Genomic DNA, 23,973 nt, shown 5'->3' on the forward strand with positions numbered 1-23,973 from the left:
TGAAGAATTTTTTCCTAATATGCAACCTAAACCTCCCCTGGCATAACTTGAGGCCATTTCCTCTTGTCCTGTTGCCTGTTACTTGGAAAAAGAGACCAACCTCCAACTCTCTACAACCTCCTTTCAGGTAGTTGTAGAGAGCAATAAGGTCTCCCCTTAGCCTCCTCTTCTCCAGGGTAAACAATCCCAGTTCTCTCAGCCACTCCTCATAGGACTTGTTCTCTAGACCCCTCACCAGCTTTTCTGTCTTCTTTGGACTCTCTCCAGCACCTTAATGTCTTTCTTGGAGTGAGGGGCCCAAAACTGAACACAGTACTCGAGCTGGGGTCTCACCAGTGCTGAGTACAGCGGGATGATCACTTCCCTAGTCCTCCTTGCCATCCTGTTTCTGATACAGGCCAGGATGCTGTTGGCCTTTTTCGCCACCTGGGCACACTGCAGGCTCATATTCAGCTGTCTCTCAACCAATACTCCCAGGTCCTTTTCCTCTGGGCAGCTCTCCAGCCACTCTTCCCCAAGCCTGTAGCACTGCATGGGGTTGTTGTGACCCAAGTGCAGGACCCAGCACTTCGCCTTGTTGAACCTCATACCATTAGCCTTGGCCCATCAATCCAGCCTCTCCAGATCCCTCTCTAGAGCCTTGCTACCCACAAGCAGATCAACACTCCCACTCAACTTGGTGTCATCTGCAAACTTACTGAGAATGTGCTTGACCCCCTTGTCTGAACAGTTGGTCAAGATATTAAACAGAACCGGTCACAGTACTGAGCCCTGGGGAACACCAGTTGTGAGTGGCCACCAACTGTATCTAACTCCATTTACCACAGTTTTTTGGGCCCAGACAGCTAGCCATTTTTTTTTTTACCCAGTGAAGCATATGCCCATCCAAGCCATGACCGTTCAGTTTCTCCAGGAGAATGCTGTGGGAAATGGTGTCAAAAGCTTTACTAAAGTCTAGGTAGACAACATCTGCAGCCTTCCCTTCATCCACTAAGCGGGTCACCTTGTTATAGAAGGAGATCAGGTTAGTCAAGCAGGACCTGGAACAAGGCTTAGCAATCACGAGACTTCTGCCAGCTGCTTATGGAATATTTTATTTGTCTCTTCATCCGGGTTGTGTCGTCTAAAACAGACTCCCACCATGATCTCTGCCTTATTGGCTTTTCCCTTGATTCTTACCCATAAATACTCGACCCTTTCATCATCATCATCAAGCTCTAGACAGTCAAAACACTCCCTAAAATACAGGGCTACCCCGCTGTCTTGTCTGCCTTGCCTATCCCTTCTGAAGAGCTTATAGCCATCCATTGCAGCACTCCAGTTGTGTGAGTCATCCCACCGTGTTTACAGGATTGCAATTACACCCTAGTTTTCCAGCTGCACAATGGTTTGCAGCTCTTCCTGTTTGTTGCTCGTGCTGCATGCATTGGTGTAGATGCACTTCAGTTGGGCTATTTGATCCTGCCACATTTTCTGGGGGAGAAGTCCTAATTAGGACTTCTATGTGACTGTTTTCTGGCACTTCCGTGTTTTTAATGCATGGACAATTGTTTTTGCTGCTGTGTGGATCTCCATCCCCTACCTCCACTGAGATGGCTAAGGTGCTGTGTGCATTAGTACAGGGACGTTTCCAGTGTGCTCCAGTGTACTCCGCACATCGTGGAGCAGACTGAAGGACCTTGCTAGTACACCATTCCTCAAACGGGCATGCCCCCCCCCTGCTTATCTCTGGTTTTACCCCTTCCCCCCTTCAAATCTAGTTTAGAGCTTTTTCAATGAGCCCTGGTAACCCCTGCACAAAGATCCTTTTCCTGTTTTGAGACAGCTGTACCCAGTCTGTCGCCAGCAGGCCTGGTGTCATGTAGAACAACTGATGATCAAAAAACCTAAAATTCTGCCGGTGACACCAGTCTCAGAGCCAGTTATTGATTTGCTGGGTCTTCCTGTTTCTTCCCTCATCATTGCCTGCAACTAGAAGGACAGAGGAGAACACTGCTTGTGCTCCTGATCCCTTATCCAGTCATTAAAGGTTTAGACATAAACTGCGTTAGATTTTCATATATAATAGTCATTAATGTGTTTCTATGAAATTCTCATTAGCTGTCGTAATTCTTTCCACTTTTTAGGCAGCGTATCCTCATTTTTTTGTGCTTGTGCTTGGGACTGTCTTTTTTGTTACATACACATGTGCAGTGCTGAATATCATATGCATACTCATGCCTAGATGGGATGGACGTGGCACCCTAGCACATATTAATCAATAATGATAACCTAATTAATTCTAATAGGAAAATGCTCCCTTTGCATATTCTACCAGGGTTAATAAGGTGCATCTTTAAACTACAAAAAATACAGTTATGATTGCCTGTTTTCAAGAAAGGAAAGATTAGAAGTGTTGTTTTGCTTCGTGTTCTCTTTTACACATCTCTAACAAATATTCTTTGCTTTTAAAACAATCTATGTATATTCATAACCCTATTCTTGCTACTTCAATTCTTCTTCTATGTAACTCATTACAAACAACAAAAAAGGTACCAAATCTCCGGACGCTCCATCTTTCACAAGTTCTTCATCCAAGAACATCTATCTAATACTTGTCTGTAATGCCACAGAAGAGATCTCTTACTGGTTTGCTCAGGACTGGTCTGACAACTTTTCCCAATCTCCTAAGAAAATTTTTCCAAACAGGAAACGACGGTGAGTTTCATGTTATATAAACAATACAAACATATGGTGACATTTCATCAATAACTATTTTGTTTATAAACAACAGTTTATAGCAAACTCCATCTGCCAAAGGCACAATGTAGTCACTGCTTCTAGCAAACATCAGAAAATCATTGTCTCCATGGATGCTTATGCTCATATTATCCTAGGGAAAACAGTTGCTTTTCTGGCACAACATTAAACCGCATTTTTATACTTTTTTCCTGACACTAGGACAAAATAGAGAACAAGTACAATGAACCACCTCAAACTTATCTGAAATACTGAATCTGCCATTATTTAACAACTAGTCTGTATTGTATAACAGCTATAGGATATGATTTATAAATATTACATTCCGAGGATTATTCTGTTAGCCCAACTAAACTGAAGAGCTGAGCTATGCATTCTCATGCTTGTACATTTTTTGAGCATTTTGACTTCTGGTACCATTAATCAATACAGAATTAGCATTAGGACTCCAGAAGAAAGGAAACTGCAGACAGGAACTATTTGCAGTTCAATTTGTTTATGCTAAAGTATAGATATTGTACGACCTATAAAAAGGCAATTTCTTCTTTGCCTGATAGTGCTGCAAAAGACAGCTGAGCTTTTTTCTTTTTCTTGAAAGCAAAGAGCTCTTTACAGCCTAACTTCTCACAATGAGTGAATCAAGAAAAAATTATGATGTCTCAAAATGTTACCTGTCTCAGAGGTAAGTACTGATTTTCAGAATTGAGATTGATTTTTTTCTTTAGAATAGCAAATCTCACATTAGTTTATTTCACTAGAAAGGCAGAGGACAAAGGCAACTGAAGCCCTACTGTGAAGTGCCTCAAGTCTCCGCTTTCTATTTCTTATCTGTAACTTGAATCACTCGTTTATCTTCTCCTACCTCTCATTTGGGAAAAAAATATGTGAAAGAAGGTGAGAGAGTAAGCTAGTACAGTAGCATGTAAATTCTATGGGGTAACTAAGACAGAAAACAATGTCTTTCCTCTTGAGTAAAATTCAAGAAAGGAGTAAAATTAAATCCCTGAGCTTTCTGAATGCACTCTGCATATATGGATATGCCAAAAAGAGCATCTCACTGAAAAGAGCTACTTTTTAAATGGTGCCTACGGGAAGGTGCAAGGCTCAGGTTTTTGCTCCACATTCTGCTATTGCTGCTTGTGTCCTCTTGGGCTCTTGCACAAATACAGCTCCCGGAGCTTATATGGAGTTTTTTATGTCCATGTTACTGCCAGCACTCTTCAGAAAATTTGAAAAGAAGTACTCAGAATGTCATAGCCCAAACTGCAGTCAGCCCACCAGGAGAACTAACAGCTACGGCGTGATGGGGATACATCTGAAGAATAAGCCTTTGTCTTCACGCCATTTTTTACTGTCCGAGTTTTCAAGTAAGTCAAACTGGTATACAGCAGAAAAAAATGTAGAATAGGCAACTGGCAGTCTTGTGAAAATAAAGATCAATCCCTTTTGATGGCAGCGCCATTCTTATTACATTACAAAGAGCTATACCGGCAAACAAGATGCAGGCATCTACTTTAGACTGATTGTGGCAACTGAAAAAATGTTTGGGCTTTGGAAAATGTATTTTTAATGATCAATCAAAAAAATACCAGGGATGCTGGAATATATCATCGCCTTACAACAAAGGCTGCTCTAATCTCCTCCACCCTCTCTCTACGAAATAGAAACGTTCAATATAGCCCAGAGTCATAGCCTGAGACAGAGAATGCAACAGCGCTCAGATTCACATCAGGCTGATTTGATGCAAACGGAGCGAGTACTCCAGGGCCGGGGAGATCTGTCCCCACCAGGGGCTCTGCCCTGCGCATCGTGCTGCTGCTCTTTGGTGGGGAAGGCACAAGACGCTTTACCACACTGCTGCACAGGTAAACGGAGTAGAGCCAAGGAAAACAATACAGCATTCGTGGCACTTTCCTACAACATACAAGTTGCCTGATATTTTCATGGAAAAGTTATCCCTGGCATGGCTGGCATGTAAACATCTTCCAGTGGGGTTTCCATGGAAACAGGTAAAAGTGTGCGCATGTGTATGTGTGCGTGCGTGTATGTGCGTGTGTGCGCGCATGTGTGTGTAGGTGGGAGGAAAAGGTGTTATCTTCAGATTGGAAGCTATTTTTAGGAAAGCCACAGGTTAAAACGACTATGACTGAACACACTTAATCAAATGCTTGTTAAGAAGGTGGCGGGCGGGAGGGGAGACAATTGGACTTCTCAAAAGGATCATTTCTCTGTAGGGCACCCTATAAAACATTTAATGAGATAGTCAGTGTCCTTTTAGTCTTCTTTCATTTTCTCATACATGCTAGGTACCACTCCACGAAGTTTTATATAACAGAGTCTTCTCCTTTGTGGCAACCTGGTAAAGGTTAAGAGACAGAATGCTACTAAGTGGAACAAAATCCCCGAGGAAGATGCAATATCCAGCAGGGGGGAAGGCAATTTCTGTCTGCAAACGAAGCAGGAAGATCTTACAGACCGTATGGTGGGAGGAGGTATTGTTCCCTGCTGTGCTGGTTAGGGGCTGGGAAGGAGATGATGGCCGTCTGTCCTGCTCATCTGAAGATCCCCATTTTATCAAAGTGTAGATCTACTGATGCTTACAGTGGGAGCGGGATTATATGAGTCTTACTGTCTGGGACAAAAGACTGGGTTGCTGGGGACATTTTCTGGAAAGGCCTTCTTTGACTTTCTGCAAGCAGCTTCAGGACAGAGTTTATCTTGTTGCACAAGAGCACGGGCTAGCAAGAGGACAGCTGAGGTTCTCTGGAGGAGAGAGGAGTAAGAACGGAGTTAAGGGCCTGGGGAAAAGGGAAAAGCAAGAAAGTGGAGTCTGTCAGAGACAAATGAAGAAATTAAATGGAAAAAAAAAGAACAGGAAATAAAGTGAAATTCACCTAGTTCATGAAACCTTCATTAACTGACTGTCCTCGACTCAGTGTTGTGTAGTGTTTCAGCTTTGTGCAATTGAAAAAGAAGGAAAGGAGGAAAGAATAAGAGTCTGGAAAAAATACAAAGATGACAAAAAAACCCACTACAGAAACCATGAGAGGTATGAGGAAAACTAAATCATGGCATTTGCAGTATTACGCTTTTTTAAAAAGAAGTTTAATTTACAAATATATGAAAAATGAAGTACAACATAAAAGCTATGTTTTTTCCCCTTTTCTTGCAGCCTTAGCTTGAGACCTTCCTTTCACAAGGGCCCTTTGCTCAACATCGTACTTTTAAAAGAATAGGGGTTTTTAAAGATTTATTTGCATATTCTCCTTGTACTAGTGGAACACACATTTTTTAATGTAGTTAACTTTCAGACAATTTTAACTCCAGTATAGAACTTCATATGACTAAAATGCTTGCATCTAGGGAATTAGGGCCAGATACCATAATCTGCACCAATGGAAAGTAAAAAAACCCACAAATATGACTATGCTTGTTTTTGCAAGAGGGAAAAGCATGAAGACTATAGTGGAACGTGACAATGGAGGAAAAAAAATTAGATCTTCTTTACCTCACTGCAAAGAAATTTTAGGAAGGAATACCTGATGACCTGCTGTGTGAGTAGACCCATTTCCCAGCCCAAGGTTTTCAGGACAACATTTTTTCCCCCCGAGGCGTATTTGCAGCTTGGTTCCTCAAGACGGACAGTATCTCTCATTTTCTCAGTTATAAATGATCATTACTGCGACATGGAGGCACTAATTGTACGTTTTCTTAAGAGATTTTTCTAAACAATGCTTCTGGATCACAAAACTGTATCTTTGGATATATACGTGTGGAAAATCGTAGAGAAGCCATTTCATACTCTATTTCCCAATTCTGACACTACAGCATTTCTTTTTGCATCAGAGTAAGAAAAAAATTACCAAAATTCAGATTGAATTCTACTCATGGAACAGAAGCAAATTATATTCTCAGTGTAAAATGGAGAATACTTGTTCACAAAAAGATCAAAATTCAAGAGCATTTGTAGCTCTGAGCTGAGCTATAATGACTTTGTTCTTGTCACTCAGCTTTAACGAGCATGTTTTTGAAAGAGAAGGAGAACCTATTGATGAGGACTGGCTGGTATACTATCCCGTGCCTTCAGTATTAATTCCCTGAACAGAGCTACTCTTAGAACTGACACCATTGTCTCTGAAGATATGCTATTTCCTATGGATACATAGTGTCTACATGAAGTTTGGAAAAGCTAGAAAGAAGGCTTGGGAAGTCAATGACCGATTTCCCTTCCTCAAATTCTAATCTTCTTCAAAGAAAAAGGTCATGCGAATGCTGTGTGTGTGCTTTCTGTCATTGCCTGCACTTGTATAAATGAGGAGTAATCCTATTAGTGTCCATGAAGTTCACCATACAAAACAGAAGGAAACTGAATATCCCAGTGTTATCTTCCGAGTGATGCCACAGCTTGGGACGGTGTATCAGGATGCTGTGCACAAAAAACTGGGCAACATGTTGAGGAAGGGTCCCTGTACAGTACAGAGTAGGCAGAGAACCTCACAGTGAAGGAGGGTCCTAAGTATCATAGAGACCTATTTATTTGTTACATGGATGAACAGACTACTTTTATTACAATTTTTCAAAAATTCTGATATATACTTTTAAATTACAGAATAGGTTCCAGCTTATCAATACTTGAAGCAGCCTGAGATAGCAGCAACTGTCAGGTTATCACTGGAAGAAGACAAAATTAGGAATGTCACTGGGGAGGAAGCCAGCATGGGCCATTTCAAAATATTATTAGGGGGTTGCTATTTTTTATTGTGACAGCAGACGCATAAAACCCTTCCCTTCAGATTGATGGAGCTAAACCTGCAGAATCGCTACTCCATCAGTTACAAACCTCACTACTTGCTCCATCTTGTCATTTGGATAAGGATAAATAATGTATCCCACCTCTGATACAGCACAATAGTTTTTCAGAATGTCCTAGTACTTGCTGAAATTATCATAAAAGTTCCAAACCCTGCCTCACGGAAAGTTTAAAATGTCTAAAGGGAGATGAGAGGAAGACATTGCTGAGTAATGCACTCTTGCAATAATTTTCCCTTCTTACCCTGCAGTTGCTTGAAATTGAAACCATTGTCTTGAATGATGAGGCTGCTTGACCTTGCAGATTTCTGAACAAGCTTAGAAACTGCTTCATTACAAGGCAAAATGATAGCGTATGGGCATTTCTGTAAGATGTGATTGCTCAAGATTGGTTTTCCTTCATTGTTTTCACTGAACAGTCTCAGTGGAAAAAATCTTACAATGCAAGACCAATTTCCTTCTTAAGCTACTGAACTCTATTAGAGGCTATTAGAGTTTTCATACATCCCACAGGCTGATTTATGTATATCCTAACAGGTTACACCAGGCTATGTCACCCCTTATTGACCTTTGAGAACAGAAGTCTAAAGGCTGCTCTGCTTTGGATTTTGTTTTTTTGGTTTTTTTTTATGAAGTTAAAAGATAGTCTAAAGACATATTTCACTGCAGCAGTGAGGTCGGACTCTCAGAACAGGTTCCAAATGGATCTGAAAATTGATTTTTCCTTACCTTAGAATGTTGAGTGTTGAAGTGTGGTGCTGAGTTTTTTTATTACATAGATTTTGCTCATCTTATTTACCTAAGAGTAATGCTTTGTTGGGCTGACAAGGACGTTTAAGTGGCATGTCAGTCTGAACAACTGAGATTAACAGAAAAGGTAATTTAATGTTCTATGATGCTCTCTTTTCAACAGGAGACTCATTATCATTACTGATCATTCAGGACACCAAAAAACTACCCATCTCTTTTAGATCCTTGATTCTGATTCTCAATTTCTACTCCCAGAGACCAAAATTATCTACAAACAGTGAAGAATTAATGCTATCTGCCAATGCTTGGTGCACTAACACACCAGCTGGCCAGCATCACCTTGTCATTTCTCCACCTCCAGCTATTTAATCTTCTCCCATAGACTCAGCCTGCTACACATTGCAGTATTTTTTCCCAGCCTTGCAGAAAAAATAGGATAACCTCTCCCTGTTAGAAGTATGTTTCAGTACAAATTACGCTCCTTGTGAGTGATAATTGTGTTTAGGAAGCAGCCAACAGACATAAACACACTCTGTTACTTGTACACCACTTATAATTTTTCCTGTGGCTTGCAGAACCTTTAAAGGGAAGAATATCACCTGTGGTGATATTGCTCAGGTCATGAAGAAGGCAAGATGATCTCTGACTTGGACTGACATTTAACTAATTTTGTTAAATGATAAATAAATGAAAGCAACTAATATATCAAAACCTAAGACTGGAATGATTCAAAACAAAACATAGGCTTCGACTTTTTTGCACGATTTTGCTGTGTGTATATGCAGCACAGCTCATCCCACTTTTAATAAGGGGAAGCTCATGTTATGATATAGACCACTGCTCAGCCATCTCTTGCAGTACCCTTCTTGTGTCACTATAGCCTAAGGAGAAGGCTAAGAAGTAAACTGTACAAACAAAACCACTACAAAAGCTTCTGCATCAAGGATTATTTTTAACAAGACTTTCTCTCTCTATGCAGGTTTCGCTGTCTCAGTTTAAAAGAGCAGTGCCCAAGTTTAGCAAAATCAATTCGCCAGCATTTTTCCACTTGTTTGCCCACTTGGGATGCAGGTGGTACTAATAAAATTTGAAGAAAACAAAATTAAATGACATTTAAAGAGGGCTTGGCAGGGCGATATATTGCAGTCAGCTACTCTTGAGAATTACAACTTATTTAAGAAAGACGATAGCTCAACTGTATAGCTATTTCAGTAGCCATTGTGCAAGTTAGACACAGTTATGCAATTACTTATTATGTACAAAAGGTATACGTTAAAAAAACCCACATTTAACTGTTTAGTTACTTCTTTTCAGATTTTAACCATATGCAATAACAGTCTTTAGAAACACCAGTATACTATTCAGCTTAATTTATTATTTGTCTCAAGATAACAGAAGGCAGGATGGAGAAGTTTGTGTACAGCTCCTCTTTTATAACTACTTTTAACTATCCCATGAAGCGCAACGTGACAGGCTACTCTCTTAAGAGAACAGGTTTTGTGCAATGTGATGATAATCAGACACGCAATTTCCATTAGCTATATTTAGGGCTATGAACACCTTATCTGATAAGTAAAAATACATTTCCTAAAAGAATACATTCCAGATTACCATCTTACCTTACACTGAAGGGCAGGGGCACAAAAGAGCTTTTATATATGGCAAAGCATGCATTGGGTTCAGTTGTAAATGAAGATTAAATATATTGTAGACAGTTTATATTAACAGCTTCTTGTTACTAAGATGTATACTTTCAGCACAATCAAGTATGCAACATAATTTACTAATATAAAAATAAGAAAAAAAAGAATAAAAAAAGACATTAACCTCGTCAACGTTATGGGCAATTCCATTCTGCACTGGTCCTGAATCACTCGGTGGTGTTACTGCAACTTCGACTTTTGCACTTTTTTCTGTGGCACCATCCATAAATAAGAGCGGGAAAACAACAGAAGAGAATATTAAATAACAAATCAATTTAAACTGCTGCCATGTATTCATTCTGTGTAAATCATCAAATACTGAAGGCAGACCAACGTCTGCCTTTAAAAGAGAGACAAAAATTCTGTCTTCCATTTGACTGGTACACATTTTGAATAAATTCCTATGAGTGGTGAGCTTGCATTCAAAGGAACTATTCTACTGGTACTCATGTCCTGGAAAAATTCACATTCTTAGCAATATTCAGTGCTTTTTGTTTATGCTGAACTGACTGAGCTTAATACTTCAGGTAAAAAGTGACATACAGCATTCTCCCCAGACATTAACAAATAAACATGGTGCATTTACAGGTGAGGGGATATAAAACACACTAATCCCTGCAATGAGTAAAGTTACTTCCAAGCTGTAATCATGCTTTTTCTCATGCAAAAATGCAGGAAAAGAGTAAATGGATGGTCTAATAACATCCAATAACAGAGGATGATCTTTAAAATAGAATCCTGTAGTCCTTGTGCTAAACTTTTACAGGAATTAAAGGGATAAAATTGGTCCTTTGGTTTCTGATGCCAAATTCATTCAAATTTATTCTTACTTTGACTATCTTGTAATTCTCTAAACAGTAATTATCTCTTTAAGTATGCACTATATAAAAATGCCAATGGCCAAAAATCCCTTGGACAATATGAAGTTATGGTGAACAGCAATATGAAACGTCTAACTTAAGTTCAACATGCCTTATGGTATGCTCCTGTGCACAGAAGTAAATACAGCTGTCTAGTTACATTACTGCTATCCTGAGATTCTTCTAAATTAAAAATCTGAGATCACAGCCACAGCGGAGTGCCAGACTATCTGTAATTATTTCAGTGCATGTGTGTTGTCTCTTAACCCCACGGCCAGCATTATGGTTTATTAACAGAGTGTCCCATCTGACTGCTTGATTCTGGAAGCAAATAGTACCTAAACATAGCACAAGGTCAGAAAAAGTGTTAACTGACAAAATGATTCAGCTCTTATCAGACACATTTGCATCTGGTTTCCTAATGCAGAGAACATGTTGAGGTAAAGTAGAGAAAACAGGACACAGCACAGATTTTTAGAACAGGAACTTGGGAACTAAAATACAAATTCTCTTAATGGAAAACCATAGTAAAGCTAATTTTGCACAATTAACATACATGGGCTTAAATGACGCTCAGCAAGTAGCAGACAGACAAATCTTAAATATGAAGGTCGTTCCTTTTTGTGACAAGGGTGAGACCACATAAAATACATATTCCCCTAGAGCAGATCAATAAATTAATTAAATTTTCACATATAAACTGTGAGTAAGTTTTGTCTCTCTATTTCTGGCACTTCAACACATATCCAAAATCAGCATTGCTTTTTTCTTTTCAACCCTGCCAGGAGGCTTTCCAGATGCCTTAACTGACCTCCTCTTCTTGCGCTTAACTCCTGTTCTGTCCATAAGTTTCATACTCTTTTGGATAGGCAATCAGAATATTTATACTATGAAAGGATAAATGGAGTAGAAGGAGAAATTAATCCCTAAGGATCTTCAAGCAAAATAAAACAGTGAAAAAGGCCCTCAGGAGCAGGTGATAAATCTGTACTGCTGCACTCACCATGATTAGCAGCTCCATTCTGCCTTTCACTGTCTTCCACCTGGCACTTCTTTTTGGCGATCTTATGCAGAATTGAGGCCCTTTCCTTGAACTTCCCTAAAAGAAAGCATTGTCATTATTAAAATGCAGCCATTTAGAGAAGCGAAGTTTTTTTGCCATAGCGTAGGCTCCATAAATCAGTGATAATAGTCCATTTCCACCCCTCCTCAAACAGGAAAGATGTTATTAAACACTATCCGATGTTCTCATATATACTTTTTTTTTCTTTTTAGTGGAAATAAAAATGTAATTTTTTTTCTATTCTGCAAACTCAGCAACAAATTCTTTTTCTTCAGAAGCAGTCAGCAATATTCCACCTATATAAGTGCTGGTGTAGGATTTCAGCCTAAACAGAAGATGAATACACATGAATAAAGATATCATAAGCAAACACAAAGAGTTTCAGGTCTCAATTAGTAGCACAGTAACACAGAATTTCAGGTGAACCCATAAATTGCGTCATGGTGACTGCGGTCAACTTTGTCACTTTGCACTCAGCTATGTGCCTGTGACTTCTACAGATACTTCAGAAGGGGAAGAAGAAATCTCCAGAATACATGATTTCCATACTAGTTTCTCAAAGGTAAATTTTCTTTTCAACCTGCCAAGTAGTTTTTGTCTCCTGTGAGGTTAACCATTCAGCTCATCATCTAAACTGTCTCCACGGCAACTCATCCCATCCTAAGAGAGGTCCTTATCCTTGATCCTGTCACTCTTTATTGATCACTGAGTCTAAATGACACATTCAAGCTAGGCAATGTCAAAGATGGCAAATATTAAGTGAAATTAATTTAATCTTTCCCCTACATTGGTTGATCTTTCTCTTTGGATAGCTTATGACAGTCTATGTTGTGTAGAAAGATGACGTACCTGCCTTTATTGTTATTCTCATTGCTCTTGCTCTTTAAGCATTTTTTTTTTATCTTTTTAAAAGGAAAACTGGTGGCTATAGTACACTATTACTGTTTTAATTCTCCATCTCCATTTAAAAAAAAAATCCACTGAAAACTTTCAGTGTCCCTGCAGCAAAAACATTGCAGGCTTAAGACCAAAAGCTACTTCAACGGAATCACAGAATGGATTAACAGTGGCAAGTATCAGCAAGAAGCCATGAATGAACTCAGCTACTTGTATAACAGTCACTGTTTCCAATATGAAATAAAAGACACAGAAGAATAAATCATAAGTCAAGAAAGAAATCCTCTCCTCCCTTCTCACAAGTGGAAGCTTCAAACCCCTGTACCAACAGTTTTGCATGTGAAGAAGCATATGCACAGTCCGCAGTGACTCGCAGCTATCATTTACTGGGAAGTGGAATTAATTTGTCAACAGCAAATAACTTGGAAAGTAATAAAAATACCACAAAGATTTAATAATAAGTACTGTCCTTTCAGCAGCTCCTATCTTTTCACAAACGTATCATGCTTCAAGAAAATAATTAGCCATTCACAATATATTGCAGAGGTTATAGTACCTAGAGTACCTAGAGGTCATGGTACCTAGAGTAAAATTGCCTGCAGAAGAGTATCTATATGTAGAACATAATCATAAACAGCAAGCCATCTCATCATTTCAGTCCACGGGGTCAGTGGCGGAGATTTTAGTTAGAAGGCAAAGAAGAAACAAAGACTTAAAGAAAGAAAGAAAGAGAGAGAGATATACAGAGAAAGGGAATTGCTTGGGATACCAGATAAGAGAAAGAAAAAAAAAAACAGAGGAAAAAATGTGAATCATATTTCCAAATATTTTAAGCTGAAATGCTAAGAGTCAAGTCTGTTCCTAACTTCTTTTGAAACACTAGGGGCATTTAAATAGCGCTTATCCAGAAGCATGGGTAGATACTGAAAGGTGCCTGCCTAATTTTCATACAATATGTATGTCAGTTTACTATAGGATTACTTTAGGCTTCAGACCCCAACTCAGCTTCATATGTTTGAGAATTTGGCTTGTGATGCCCAAAATACATAAATGCATTTTTTGCAAGCGATGCAAATGATGCAACTGAGACATTTTCTGAGAAATATCTGTGGAACCATGCATGTCTCCACCTACTTCAGGATGATGTAAGACCTTTTAATTTAAGGTTCAATTTAAAAAAAGTTTAATTAAAGTGAGGCAGAATTCTACAAGGATACTCTAGCCTTTTGTTTGAGAGATTGTTTGAAACTGGTTAGGTATTCTTAATAGAGGAACTTGAGCCATTATTGAACTGAAAATAAAATATTTCCACAGAGATTCATATTGTTTTAGATTAGCTTAATTGAAGTTGTCTTCAATTTTTTTCACATTTCCAAAAGCCTCCTCCCATCCCTAGGAAGAATTTCTTTCATTGGCTTTTAACATTGTAAGCAACACCACTTCATTCAGGAGACTGTTCCACAGTTATAAGTCACTGTCACAGAAATTAACCTCAACATTTGAAATGGAAACTATATTTTAGTTTATTTTTATTTCTCACTACATGCACGGTTCAGCTTACATTGTTTTACATCATTACCTTCCATTTGATTCGTTCAGTGTAGGTAACAAACTGTGAGGAAATGATTAAAAGACATAGTATCGACTACCAAAAGCATGAAACTGAGGAAAGCAGTCGTAATAACCTGCATGAAGACAGTGAGGTGTAAAAAGACAGCAGAGCTATGACTTCTCCCTCCCTTTCCCTGCCATTTTCCTCCTTCAAACCAAATCAAAACTTGTTCAGTGAAGGGGAATCACAGAGCCACCAGGAAAAAGGACCAGCTCAGGATGTTTCTAAGTCATTCAAACTTACAGAATGGTCCAGAGTTTTCATCTTAGGCACAGATCTTCTTCATGCCTTTTTCTCATCTTTAGGTGGGGGTACTAAAACAATCTATAGGAATTTTATGTTCTTATTGCTAGGAGAAGGTAGGAGCTTATGTTTCTTAACAGCCCTATGTACTACGGGTTTGACTACCTATGAGTAATTTTCAGACTATTTGGTACCATGAGAGTTCAGGTGAATGAGAATGCTTGATTCCACAGTCCCCAAATAGGATATATTGTTACAGAAAATTCCTAATTAGTCTAGACTCGCTGAACTCACATTTTGCAGCTCACTTTAGTTTACAAAGGATGGGGTACACAGAACAGGAGATCAAGGTGAGGTGATTAGCAAAGAAGGCTGCTTAAAACTGAATTGGTTTTATTTGAATATATGCAAATAAATCAGTATTGCATAATATAGATATGCCTTGATCTACATGAGTAACTCCAGCTGGCATCAGTTGGCAGAGATTCTCCTCCTGATGCAGGATATATTAAGAAGCCAATCCTTTGACTACAGTCTGAATTGCAGACTGCAGATTCCCTGCGTCAGAAACGCCTTTGATTTGATAAGAAAACAGTTTATCTTCGGAAATTCACTTGTTTAAAAAATTCAAGGCTCTACCATTTGTCTAGTTTCTGCCTCTCATCAAATGCAAATTACTACATCTATGCAGCTATAGCCAAGCTTTCATGAGTCTGAAGATGTCAAATCTGTGACTGTTGAGCAGTCTGGACTGTACCTGAACTGTACTGGGTCCTGCTTGTGGCCAGTTGTGGAACACAACTAGTGGGTCACAACTGATCAATTCCAGAAATCCACCTCACGTGCTTTCTCCTTTAACTTTAAAATCCCACAGAAGCATCAAATGAAAATACATGCGGTTTTGTTATGTTGAAGGCTGTTGGTTGGTGGAGGTTACTTGACAGTACAAGGTTACTGTGAGGTTCTCTTTCCTTCTGGTAGGGTATATTTTTCTCTCCCAGTTGGGCCTGATTAATCTGTAATTAATTTAAAGTCACTTTCAGACCAAATAGGAGCAAACAAAACAATAGAGATCAGTTTCTAAAATATGGACTACACTGGCCCTCTGGCCATTAGGTCACATCTGATTGTGTACTGTGACCTAACCATTACTTGTTGTCTCTGACTGTTCTGACATGGCAGCAAGAATACATGTGCCTGTGCTTCTCCACGGGAGGACTGAAAGATTTGCTACCTTTCTCCTCCCAGGGTTTGAGGACCTCGGGATAAGGATGTACTGTATTAGAAAAAAAAATCCAAGAATTTGTAACTGGGTTTACATATTCCTGTGACTAAATTTCTGTACAAAATGTTTAAAAAGCTCAGTCAAAAAAGGAAGAGAAAGAGGAAAGAGGAAAACGGATAATGCAAATAAGTGTGGCGCAGAGTGAAAATCCAAACAGAAAGTTCAAAATATAGCACACTTTGATCTAAATACAGCTTCTGGGACACATTATTCATAACTTGCTTTGTGAGACACGTGAAAACAATGATGACAGCTGTATTTGAGAAGGTAAGCTGTATCATAGACTCTTGCCAGTGTTAATACTCCTAAAGATAAGGAGCTTCCTTTGTTATGGTTGCTACTGGAAGATATTTGTTACTGATTTTTGCTATTGCTACGGTATGGTCCTGAATTACTATTAATGAGGAGTGCTTTCTGAGATGACACTGAATATTAACAGCATTACTTCAGCATAGGCACAGTATTAATATATACAGATGTATATATATTTGTATGTATTGTACTTGCATGGGTATTTTCCCACAAATAGCTACATTTAACTATCAATAGAGTACTTACGATTATTGATACCATTTGATATATCAAGTGATTACGATATCATTTACAATTATCATATCATAGTATCATAGTCACTAATGTAGTGACTGCTTTCGAAATGGTAGATTTAATACTTCAGCATAGAGAAGAAAAACCTTAATATAGCCAGCTGGAGGCTACAGTGAGAAATGACCTTTGCATCTTGATTGTCATACAGACTGAGATGAGACATACTGCAAAAGCTTCAGCTCTGGTAGCTGGATCTGAATGGCCTGGGTGAACGACTCATTTCAGGTGCTTCAGAGGTGTATTTAAACAACACAGGCAGCACTGTTTGCCTGGTAAAATCTCTTCTCAGACATATTATCTTGTGTCGGTGCCACCCCTGTGAATCAGGTGGTGAGTCTGGGCAATGGAGGGTGTTGTGGCAACACTGCCCTATGAGCACACGCCTGCTACAGAAGAAACCAGCATCTTCCAACATCAGGCACAAAGGTGGAAAGAATCTCCTACAGCCAGGTTATATTTGAGTATCAACAGCAGATACAGAAAATGGGAAATAGTCAGAAGTTATCATTTCCCCCAGCACCCCCTCCCTGGAGAAATGATCATGAGAAAGTCATATAATGAAGGTTTTCTTAAAACCTTTTTAACTTCAAGATTAATCTAAACTAGAAAATCACTGTGTTTTTAAAAACAGAGAATTAAGCTATTTGTCTTACATTCCCAACATTAAAAATATGTAGGAATAGGCTGATAACTTTCCTACAGGCCTCGAGCTTATCTGCATTCTCAAACACACCACTAATTACTAAACGGAACATTCATGAAACCATCTTCCTGGCATTATAATCAGAGAACTGGACAAGAGGCCTTGATCCTTCAGACAGTCAGGTCTCAGTTCAGGGAAACTTCCAAATTATAGAAATGCTGACTGCACTAGGACTGAAAGCATGTGCTGCAAATTTAGTACACAGTTAACTGCTTTCCTGCAATGCTTTTGAATCAGCAGAAAAATTTCCCAAGATTTCACTGAGCCCTGATTCAGGCCCTAATTGCTTCCTTCTTGTATTGCTAGAATCATGATTTTAAATTGCGTAATTTTTGCATTGCAATTAAGCATACACTTAACACACCAGGAATAGTCATGCCTAGTTTTGAAAGTTTATTCATTACTTATGAATAATACAGTAAACTGAAGTAACTTCATAATTGTTCTCAAACCGAGTGATTTGAACATCCATCCATCCATTCATCTTCTTGAATGCATAGTAAAACATGGCATAAAATAAGGATCTGCAATCGATGTTATACTGTGCCATATGATTTGCAAGTGTGGTTTTGCATATATGTTCTTTAATAAAAGCATTACATTGTATTTCCTTATTTGAAATAGCAAAACTGAAATGCTGAAAACAAAAACCTCAAAAAAGAGCCATAACTGATCACGCCGTCAATAAAGACATGCAAAAAGGAGTTATTCAAAAATGGAGAAACTGAAAATAGGACTAAGAAAAATGAAGGAAAAAGTAAACACACAAAAGGCGCTTAAAGGGCTTCAAAAAAAGCTGATACAAACAATTCTAAAATATTTCTTACCTTCTTCAGTCATTGTGTCATAATATTTTAGGTTTCCATATGATCCAAGCTCTACAACATCACAGTAAAAGACACAAAGATAAGGAACCAGCAGACATTCAAAAAATGTACACGTTTTTGCATGTGCTTCATAAACTCGAACAGTGATTATGCCAAAAATTCTGCAGGACAGCGAAACACGGATTACAGAAATGGAAGTGCCTTCCCCTCCCGAAATTTCAAAAGCCACTGGCTTTAGATAAGTAACTGGCTAAAGGGACACGTAGGAGTAAGCACTGAAATCTAAAATTCTGCCTTTTCCAGGTGATTGCCAGTTTGGTGCCTCTACATTTGTTAAAACATAATAAACCTTGACTGTACCTAATCAGCAGGAGCTTTGGAAACAAAGCCCTTTTAACATTCCCCAGGTCAGATATATTCAAATACTTAGGCATCCAAATTAAGCAAAAAATCTCAAAGCATATAATCTAATGAACTGTTCATAATGCTGCCCCGCAAGCATTGTTTTGATACCAGTACTGATACTGACTTGCTTTAGAGGGGTTACTTAATTTAACCACTCTCTTGTCACTTGTGAAATCAGAAAATACATATTTACTCACTTCATCAGGTGGTGTGAAACCTAAATTAATCAAATAATTAAATAGATCTGAATATATTGCATTGCTATATTCTAGCAGGACAGAGAAAAGAATGGAATACAGAGATCTCCAGATCTTTAGGGCTACTGTTATTTTTCTGTGTGATACAGTCTTGCATGAAATTACCTTTTTCCTCCCGATGTTGCTTTACACTTCATTTCTTAAAGAATTTTTTCTTAAAGTTTTGCATAAATGTAAATATATTTATAAATATATAATATAGAAATATGATATACAGTTTAATTTAAATATAAATACAATTTATATATATAAATACAATCATTAATATAGGACAGAGAAAAATTAAGTAAAGAGGAATTTGTAAATTATTTGTCTGAGGAATCTGTGGATGATTTCACTCATCATTGTTATGCAAAGTTTAACAACTGAGCTTCTGAGCATCCAACCCTTGACAGAGTGTAATCATTAAAAATGGATACCTAACAGTTTGGTAGTGCTGTTTTCTTAGGAAATATTCTCTCTTCATGTTTATGAAACAGCGCAATTAATTGTATAAATGCTGTCCAATTATTTTGTTTTTAGCTGATGCACTTCATGATCTTTCAATACTTTTCTACGAGGGTGAATTTCAATAGAGGTCTGTCTATTAGTTTTTAACTATAAAATACTGTGATGATATGCAAATCTGATACTTTCGAAGTTGCCTTTTTTTAAATCTATTTGCAGATACCTGAATCCGCCAAACGAACATTTTTTACATCATTTGCAGAATCAGAGAAAGCTTTATGCCATGTAACTAAAAAATACAGGGCATTATCACTTTAAAATTTTTAAAATAATTATGATTGGATTGTAATTATTTTTTCATAGACATACTTTATCAAAACCAGTTACAAATATTGATATACTCTTGCTTGTACAATGCAGTGTCTTACTTGCACAGAAGTATGCCCAATAGAATATGACATTACTCTAAGTCTCTCTTAAAGAAAGACATCATTTAACGCCAGAATTTAATATACTGTTTTATAATGCTACACAATGCATATACTGTTTTGTAAAAATGTTCTTAGCATTGTGTAATCTTTGTAGCTGCTTTTACATAAAAGAAGCTATTGTCCTACCATCTTGACTTTAGTCCCAATGATTTGAATTCCTTTCCCAGGAAGAGCTCCCAAAAACTTCAATATGGACTTCCCTGCAATACAGCATTTGGGACCACATGTGCTGTTTAATTAAGGCTCAGTATCTCCTCACTCTACAGCCAGGACCTTTGCTTAAACTTATTCTCACTGATCTCTGCCTTGATGCGTCTTTGCTAGAACCTGGGGTGAGGCATCTACTGGAGGATGAGGACAGGAGTGGAAAACAGATGCTCAAAGGACTCCGGGAGTAATCAGATAAATGGAGGTACATAGAGGAGATGACACTGCCAGAGGGGGGCTGTATAAAGTCACAGACAAAAAAGAGTAAGGGTGGGGGTGCAGGAGGACGAAGTCGAGAAGGAGGAGGTTGTACCATAGCAACAAACTTAAGAATTAACTGAATGATAGCATGAGGTCTCTGACTTAATGGATGAAGCAGAAGAGGTTTCAGAGGAAGCCAACAACAATGTTGAATTACGCTAAACCTCCAGAAGAAATAAAAGCAGCAGCAGAAAGGCAGGGCACTTGACGTACTGGCAATCTGGTTTAGATCTACTTCCTTCCCATCTGAAGTGAGAGACACAAGACAAACAGGTGGGAAAAAAGGAGACTCTGACCTTACAGATACCAAAGAGAAAAGAAACAAGGGGATCCATGAGATCGCATGATGCTCATGACAATGATGTTCTGGGCACTTTAGCAATTCAACATGCCGAGGATTAAACTAGGTTAATTCTTGAAGTTATCAAAATTATTTCCAGGAAAATTCTAATCTTGCTGGTCAGATTACATTCTGCAAAGGTTTTACAGTTCTATACCCAAAGCGGAACATTTTATACAATCACCAGCCCACCGACTGCACAATGATGATGCCACAAAACGTCAGCTGCACGTATTCACATGAATTATTTTGTGGATTTCAAGATTATTTAGGCGAGTGGTGCTCAGCAACACGAAAGGTCTGCCTCTGTACAGTCTGCCTCAAATATATTGCACTGGCTTCTGCTGTAAAATTTGGATTAAATCTGCTCTTTGGTAGTTATTTTTGAATTTTCCTGTTACAATAATATTATGTTCAATATGACTCTAAACTCAAACTGAACTGAAGTACTTTTTGAAAAAAAAATACGGTATTGGAAGAAGTCAGACTTTAAAATAAACTGATTTTAAATGGAATTGGAAATCTGAAATACTGTGAAAAAGGGTACTTGAAAAAATACTCCAAAATCCAACACTATTAAAATTTGATAATTCCAGTTTCATGAACATGCTACGCAGTTCTCACAGGGAGGTCACAGCAAACAGACTGGCTGACAGCCAGTACCTGCATCCCTGCTGGTCACATGAAACAACGAGGATGCAGAGATGCGGCTTAACAGCTGATCCTCGACAGTGACAGAGTCATTGAATTGATTTGTTCCCTTCTGCATATTTTTATACCAGAAGAGAACAGAGGGTTCCTGATAATCCTATCTGACATTCCTCAAGTATTACAACAACATTTGCTTTATTACCTACTGTTCTTGACTGTGTATGTAGGTGCCACACCATATCAAAGTAAACAGAAAGAATAATGCTTGTAGTCAACAGTGCTAGATTGTTTGTAATTTCAATTACCTTTTAGACAAGCCAGCATGGCTTCACCAAGGGCAAGTCCTGCTTAACCAACCTAGTGGCCTTCTACGATGGAGTGACAACGGTGGACAAGGGAAGAGCTATGGATGTCACTGCCATGGGCTTTTGTAAGGCCTTTGACACAGTCCCCCACAACTTCCTTCTCTCTAAATTGGAGACATATGGATTTGATGGGTGGACTTTGCAGTGGATGAGGAACTGGTTGGCTCATCTCATCCAGAGGGTAGTGATCAATGGCCCAATGCCTAGATGGAGATCAATAACAAGTGCTGTCCCTCAGTGATCCGTACTGGGATCAGTACTATTTAACAACTTCATCAATGACAAAGAGAGTGTGATCGAGTGCACCCTCAGCAAGTTTGCAGACGACACCAAGCTGAGTGGTGTGGTTGGCAGGCCTCAGGGATGGGATGCCATTCAGAGGGACCTGGACAAGCTTGAGAAGTGGGCCCATGTGAACCTCATGACGTTCAACAAGGCCAAGTGGAAGGTCCTGCACCTGGGCTGAGGCACCCCCTGTATCAATAAAGACTGGGGGATAAAGCAATTGAGAGCAGCCCTGACGCGAAGGACTTGAGAGTGTATGAAAAGCTGGAAATGAGCTCACAATGTGCACTCTCAGCCCAGAAAGCCAACTGTATGCTGGGCTGCATCAAAAGAAGCGTGGCCAGCAGGTCGAGGGAGGTGATTCTGCCCCTCTATTCCACTATCATGAGACCCTAACTGGAGTACTGTGTCCAGCTCTGGGGCCCTCAGCTCAAGAAAGACATGGACCTGTTGAAGCAGGTCCAGAGGAGGGCCACAAAAATGATCAGAGGGATGGAACACATCTCCTATGTAGAAAGGCTGAGAGAGTTGGGGTTGTTCAGCCTGGACAAGAGAAGGCTCCGGAGAGACCTTATTGGGGCCTTTCAAAGCTTAAAGGGGGCTTGTAAGAAAGATAGGAACAAACTTTTTAGAAGGACCTGTTGCCATAGGACAACAGGTAATGATTTTAAAGTAAAAGAGGGTAGATTTACACTACATAAAAGGAAGAAAATTTTTATGATGAGGGTGGTGAAACACTGGAACAGGTTGTGCAGAAAAGTGGTGGAGGCCCCATCCCTGGAAACATTCAAAGTCAGGCTGGATGGAGCTCTGAGCAACCTGATCTAGTTGAAGATGCCCCTGCGCATTGCAGGGGGTCTGGACTAACTGACCTTTAGTCACACACCTAAAGTGCCTTCCAACCTATTCTATCATATTCTATGATTCTATGAAATAAAACCCCCAATTACTCAGTTTATTTTCAATGTTCACTCACTAAGTATTGTAGGTACAGTCAGTGGTGAAATATTCATTTCTACCTTTTAAGCGTAGTGCCCCTGGCTGCCATAGAAGGAAAGCGTAGTCAGTATTTCTCTTTGCTCTCCGGCTATGAAGATCTCAGATACAGACTGCAGTTGTCCCTAGTTATGTCTGAAATGAGACTGGCTCAGAGTTTCTCATAATACTCGTAAGATATACAGCTCTTTTACGGATAGCAACCTATATTGCTGAAGGCGTGTATGCCTTCATGAAAAATGTGAACTCAGACTCTCAAAACAAAGGAATGCATTGCAGGTTTCTTGACAAGCATAAGATTTTCAGTTTGCATAAAAAAATAGTTGTATAAAAATTCATGTCAGACTTCTCCAAGGTAATTAAACAGCTTCAAAGTTGACATATCTTTTACGTAAAACAAAACTGCTACACAGAAATCACTGAAGGCAATCCCTGAATTTTTAGTGCAATTCCACAGTTGCATTTACTTGACCTTCCTTGTGTTTGACTTCCACAGTTATTGAAGTGTCAAGGCATAATCCCTTATCAGCATCAGAGGGAGCTTGGCTTAAAAGAAATTGTGAGGCATTCTGGAACAAGCAGATGGAGAGCATATCTTTTTCCTGAGTTTTCATACCCATAAATTCAACCTAGAAAAAGGCTGAATATGTAAGGCATAAGGGAAAAGTGAAATGAGAGAGTAAGGGCTCAAAGTGGATAATGAAATTGAGAATGAGCATGCAGCCAAGAACTGCAACTTAAAAGCGAGCAAATAATTATTAAAAAGAGTGTAAACATGAAGCCTATTCAAGTACCAGAGACAGAAGTGAATTTTTGTGCTAGTAGTTGCACACATAATTCTGCACACATAATTTCAGCAAGCGCCTGACAGTAAAAGACATTAATTTGTTAATCCATTCTTCCCCTTTACATCTTTCTGATATAACCTCTGATTTGCACTTACTGTTGTCATCATGCTTAACAGGATCTCCTTTTTTTTATTTACATTTTTTAAAAGAAGGCTGGGGAGTTAGGCCAATGGCTTTAGAGGAATTCAAATTATAACATCAAGGAGGACTAGGTTGTCTTTCCCTAATCTTTACTGTCAGTTCTTGTAGCCATTGTGGTCTTCAGAATATTCAATTAGGTGATCAAGACTCATCCATAAACAAAAAAAAGGAGGCCACTTCAA

The 23,973-nt window shown here is 38.9% G+C and overlaps 1 protein-coding gene across 6 annotated transcripts in view; it reads right to left on the reverse strand.

The window, feature by feature from the left end:
• The window catches only part of SLC24A2 (solute carrier family 24 member 2), a 108,054-nt gene that overhangs the window by 14,990 nt on the left and 69,091 nt on the right, over window positions 1-23,973 (reverse strand). For 3 of the 6 annotated variants that reach the window (XM_074570169.1, XM_074570167.1, XM_074570168.1), the window contains 3 exons: window positions 18,098-18,148; window positions 11,865-11,960; window positions 10,126-10,211 (listed from right to left, as the gene is read on the reverse strand). In XM_074570169.1, coding sequence (XP_074426270.1) covers window positions 10,126-10,211; window positions 11,865-11,960; window positions 18,098-18,148 — 233 coding nt within the window. The remainder of the gene's footprint in view (window positions 1-10,125; window positions 10,212-11,864; window positions 11,961-18,097; window positions 18,149-23,973) is intronic. The other 3 variants (XM_074570172.1, XM_074570170.1, XM_074570171.1) reach the window with 1 other exon arrangement.

Source organism: Larus michahellis, chromosome Z (genome assembly GCF_964199755.1).
Source record: "Larus michahellis chromosome Z, bLarMic1.1, whole genome shotgun sequence".
NCBI classification, from domain to species: domain Eukaryota; kingdom Metazoa; phylum Chordata; class Aves; order Charadriiformes; family Laridae; genus Larus; species Larus michahellis.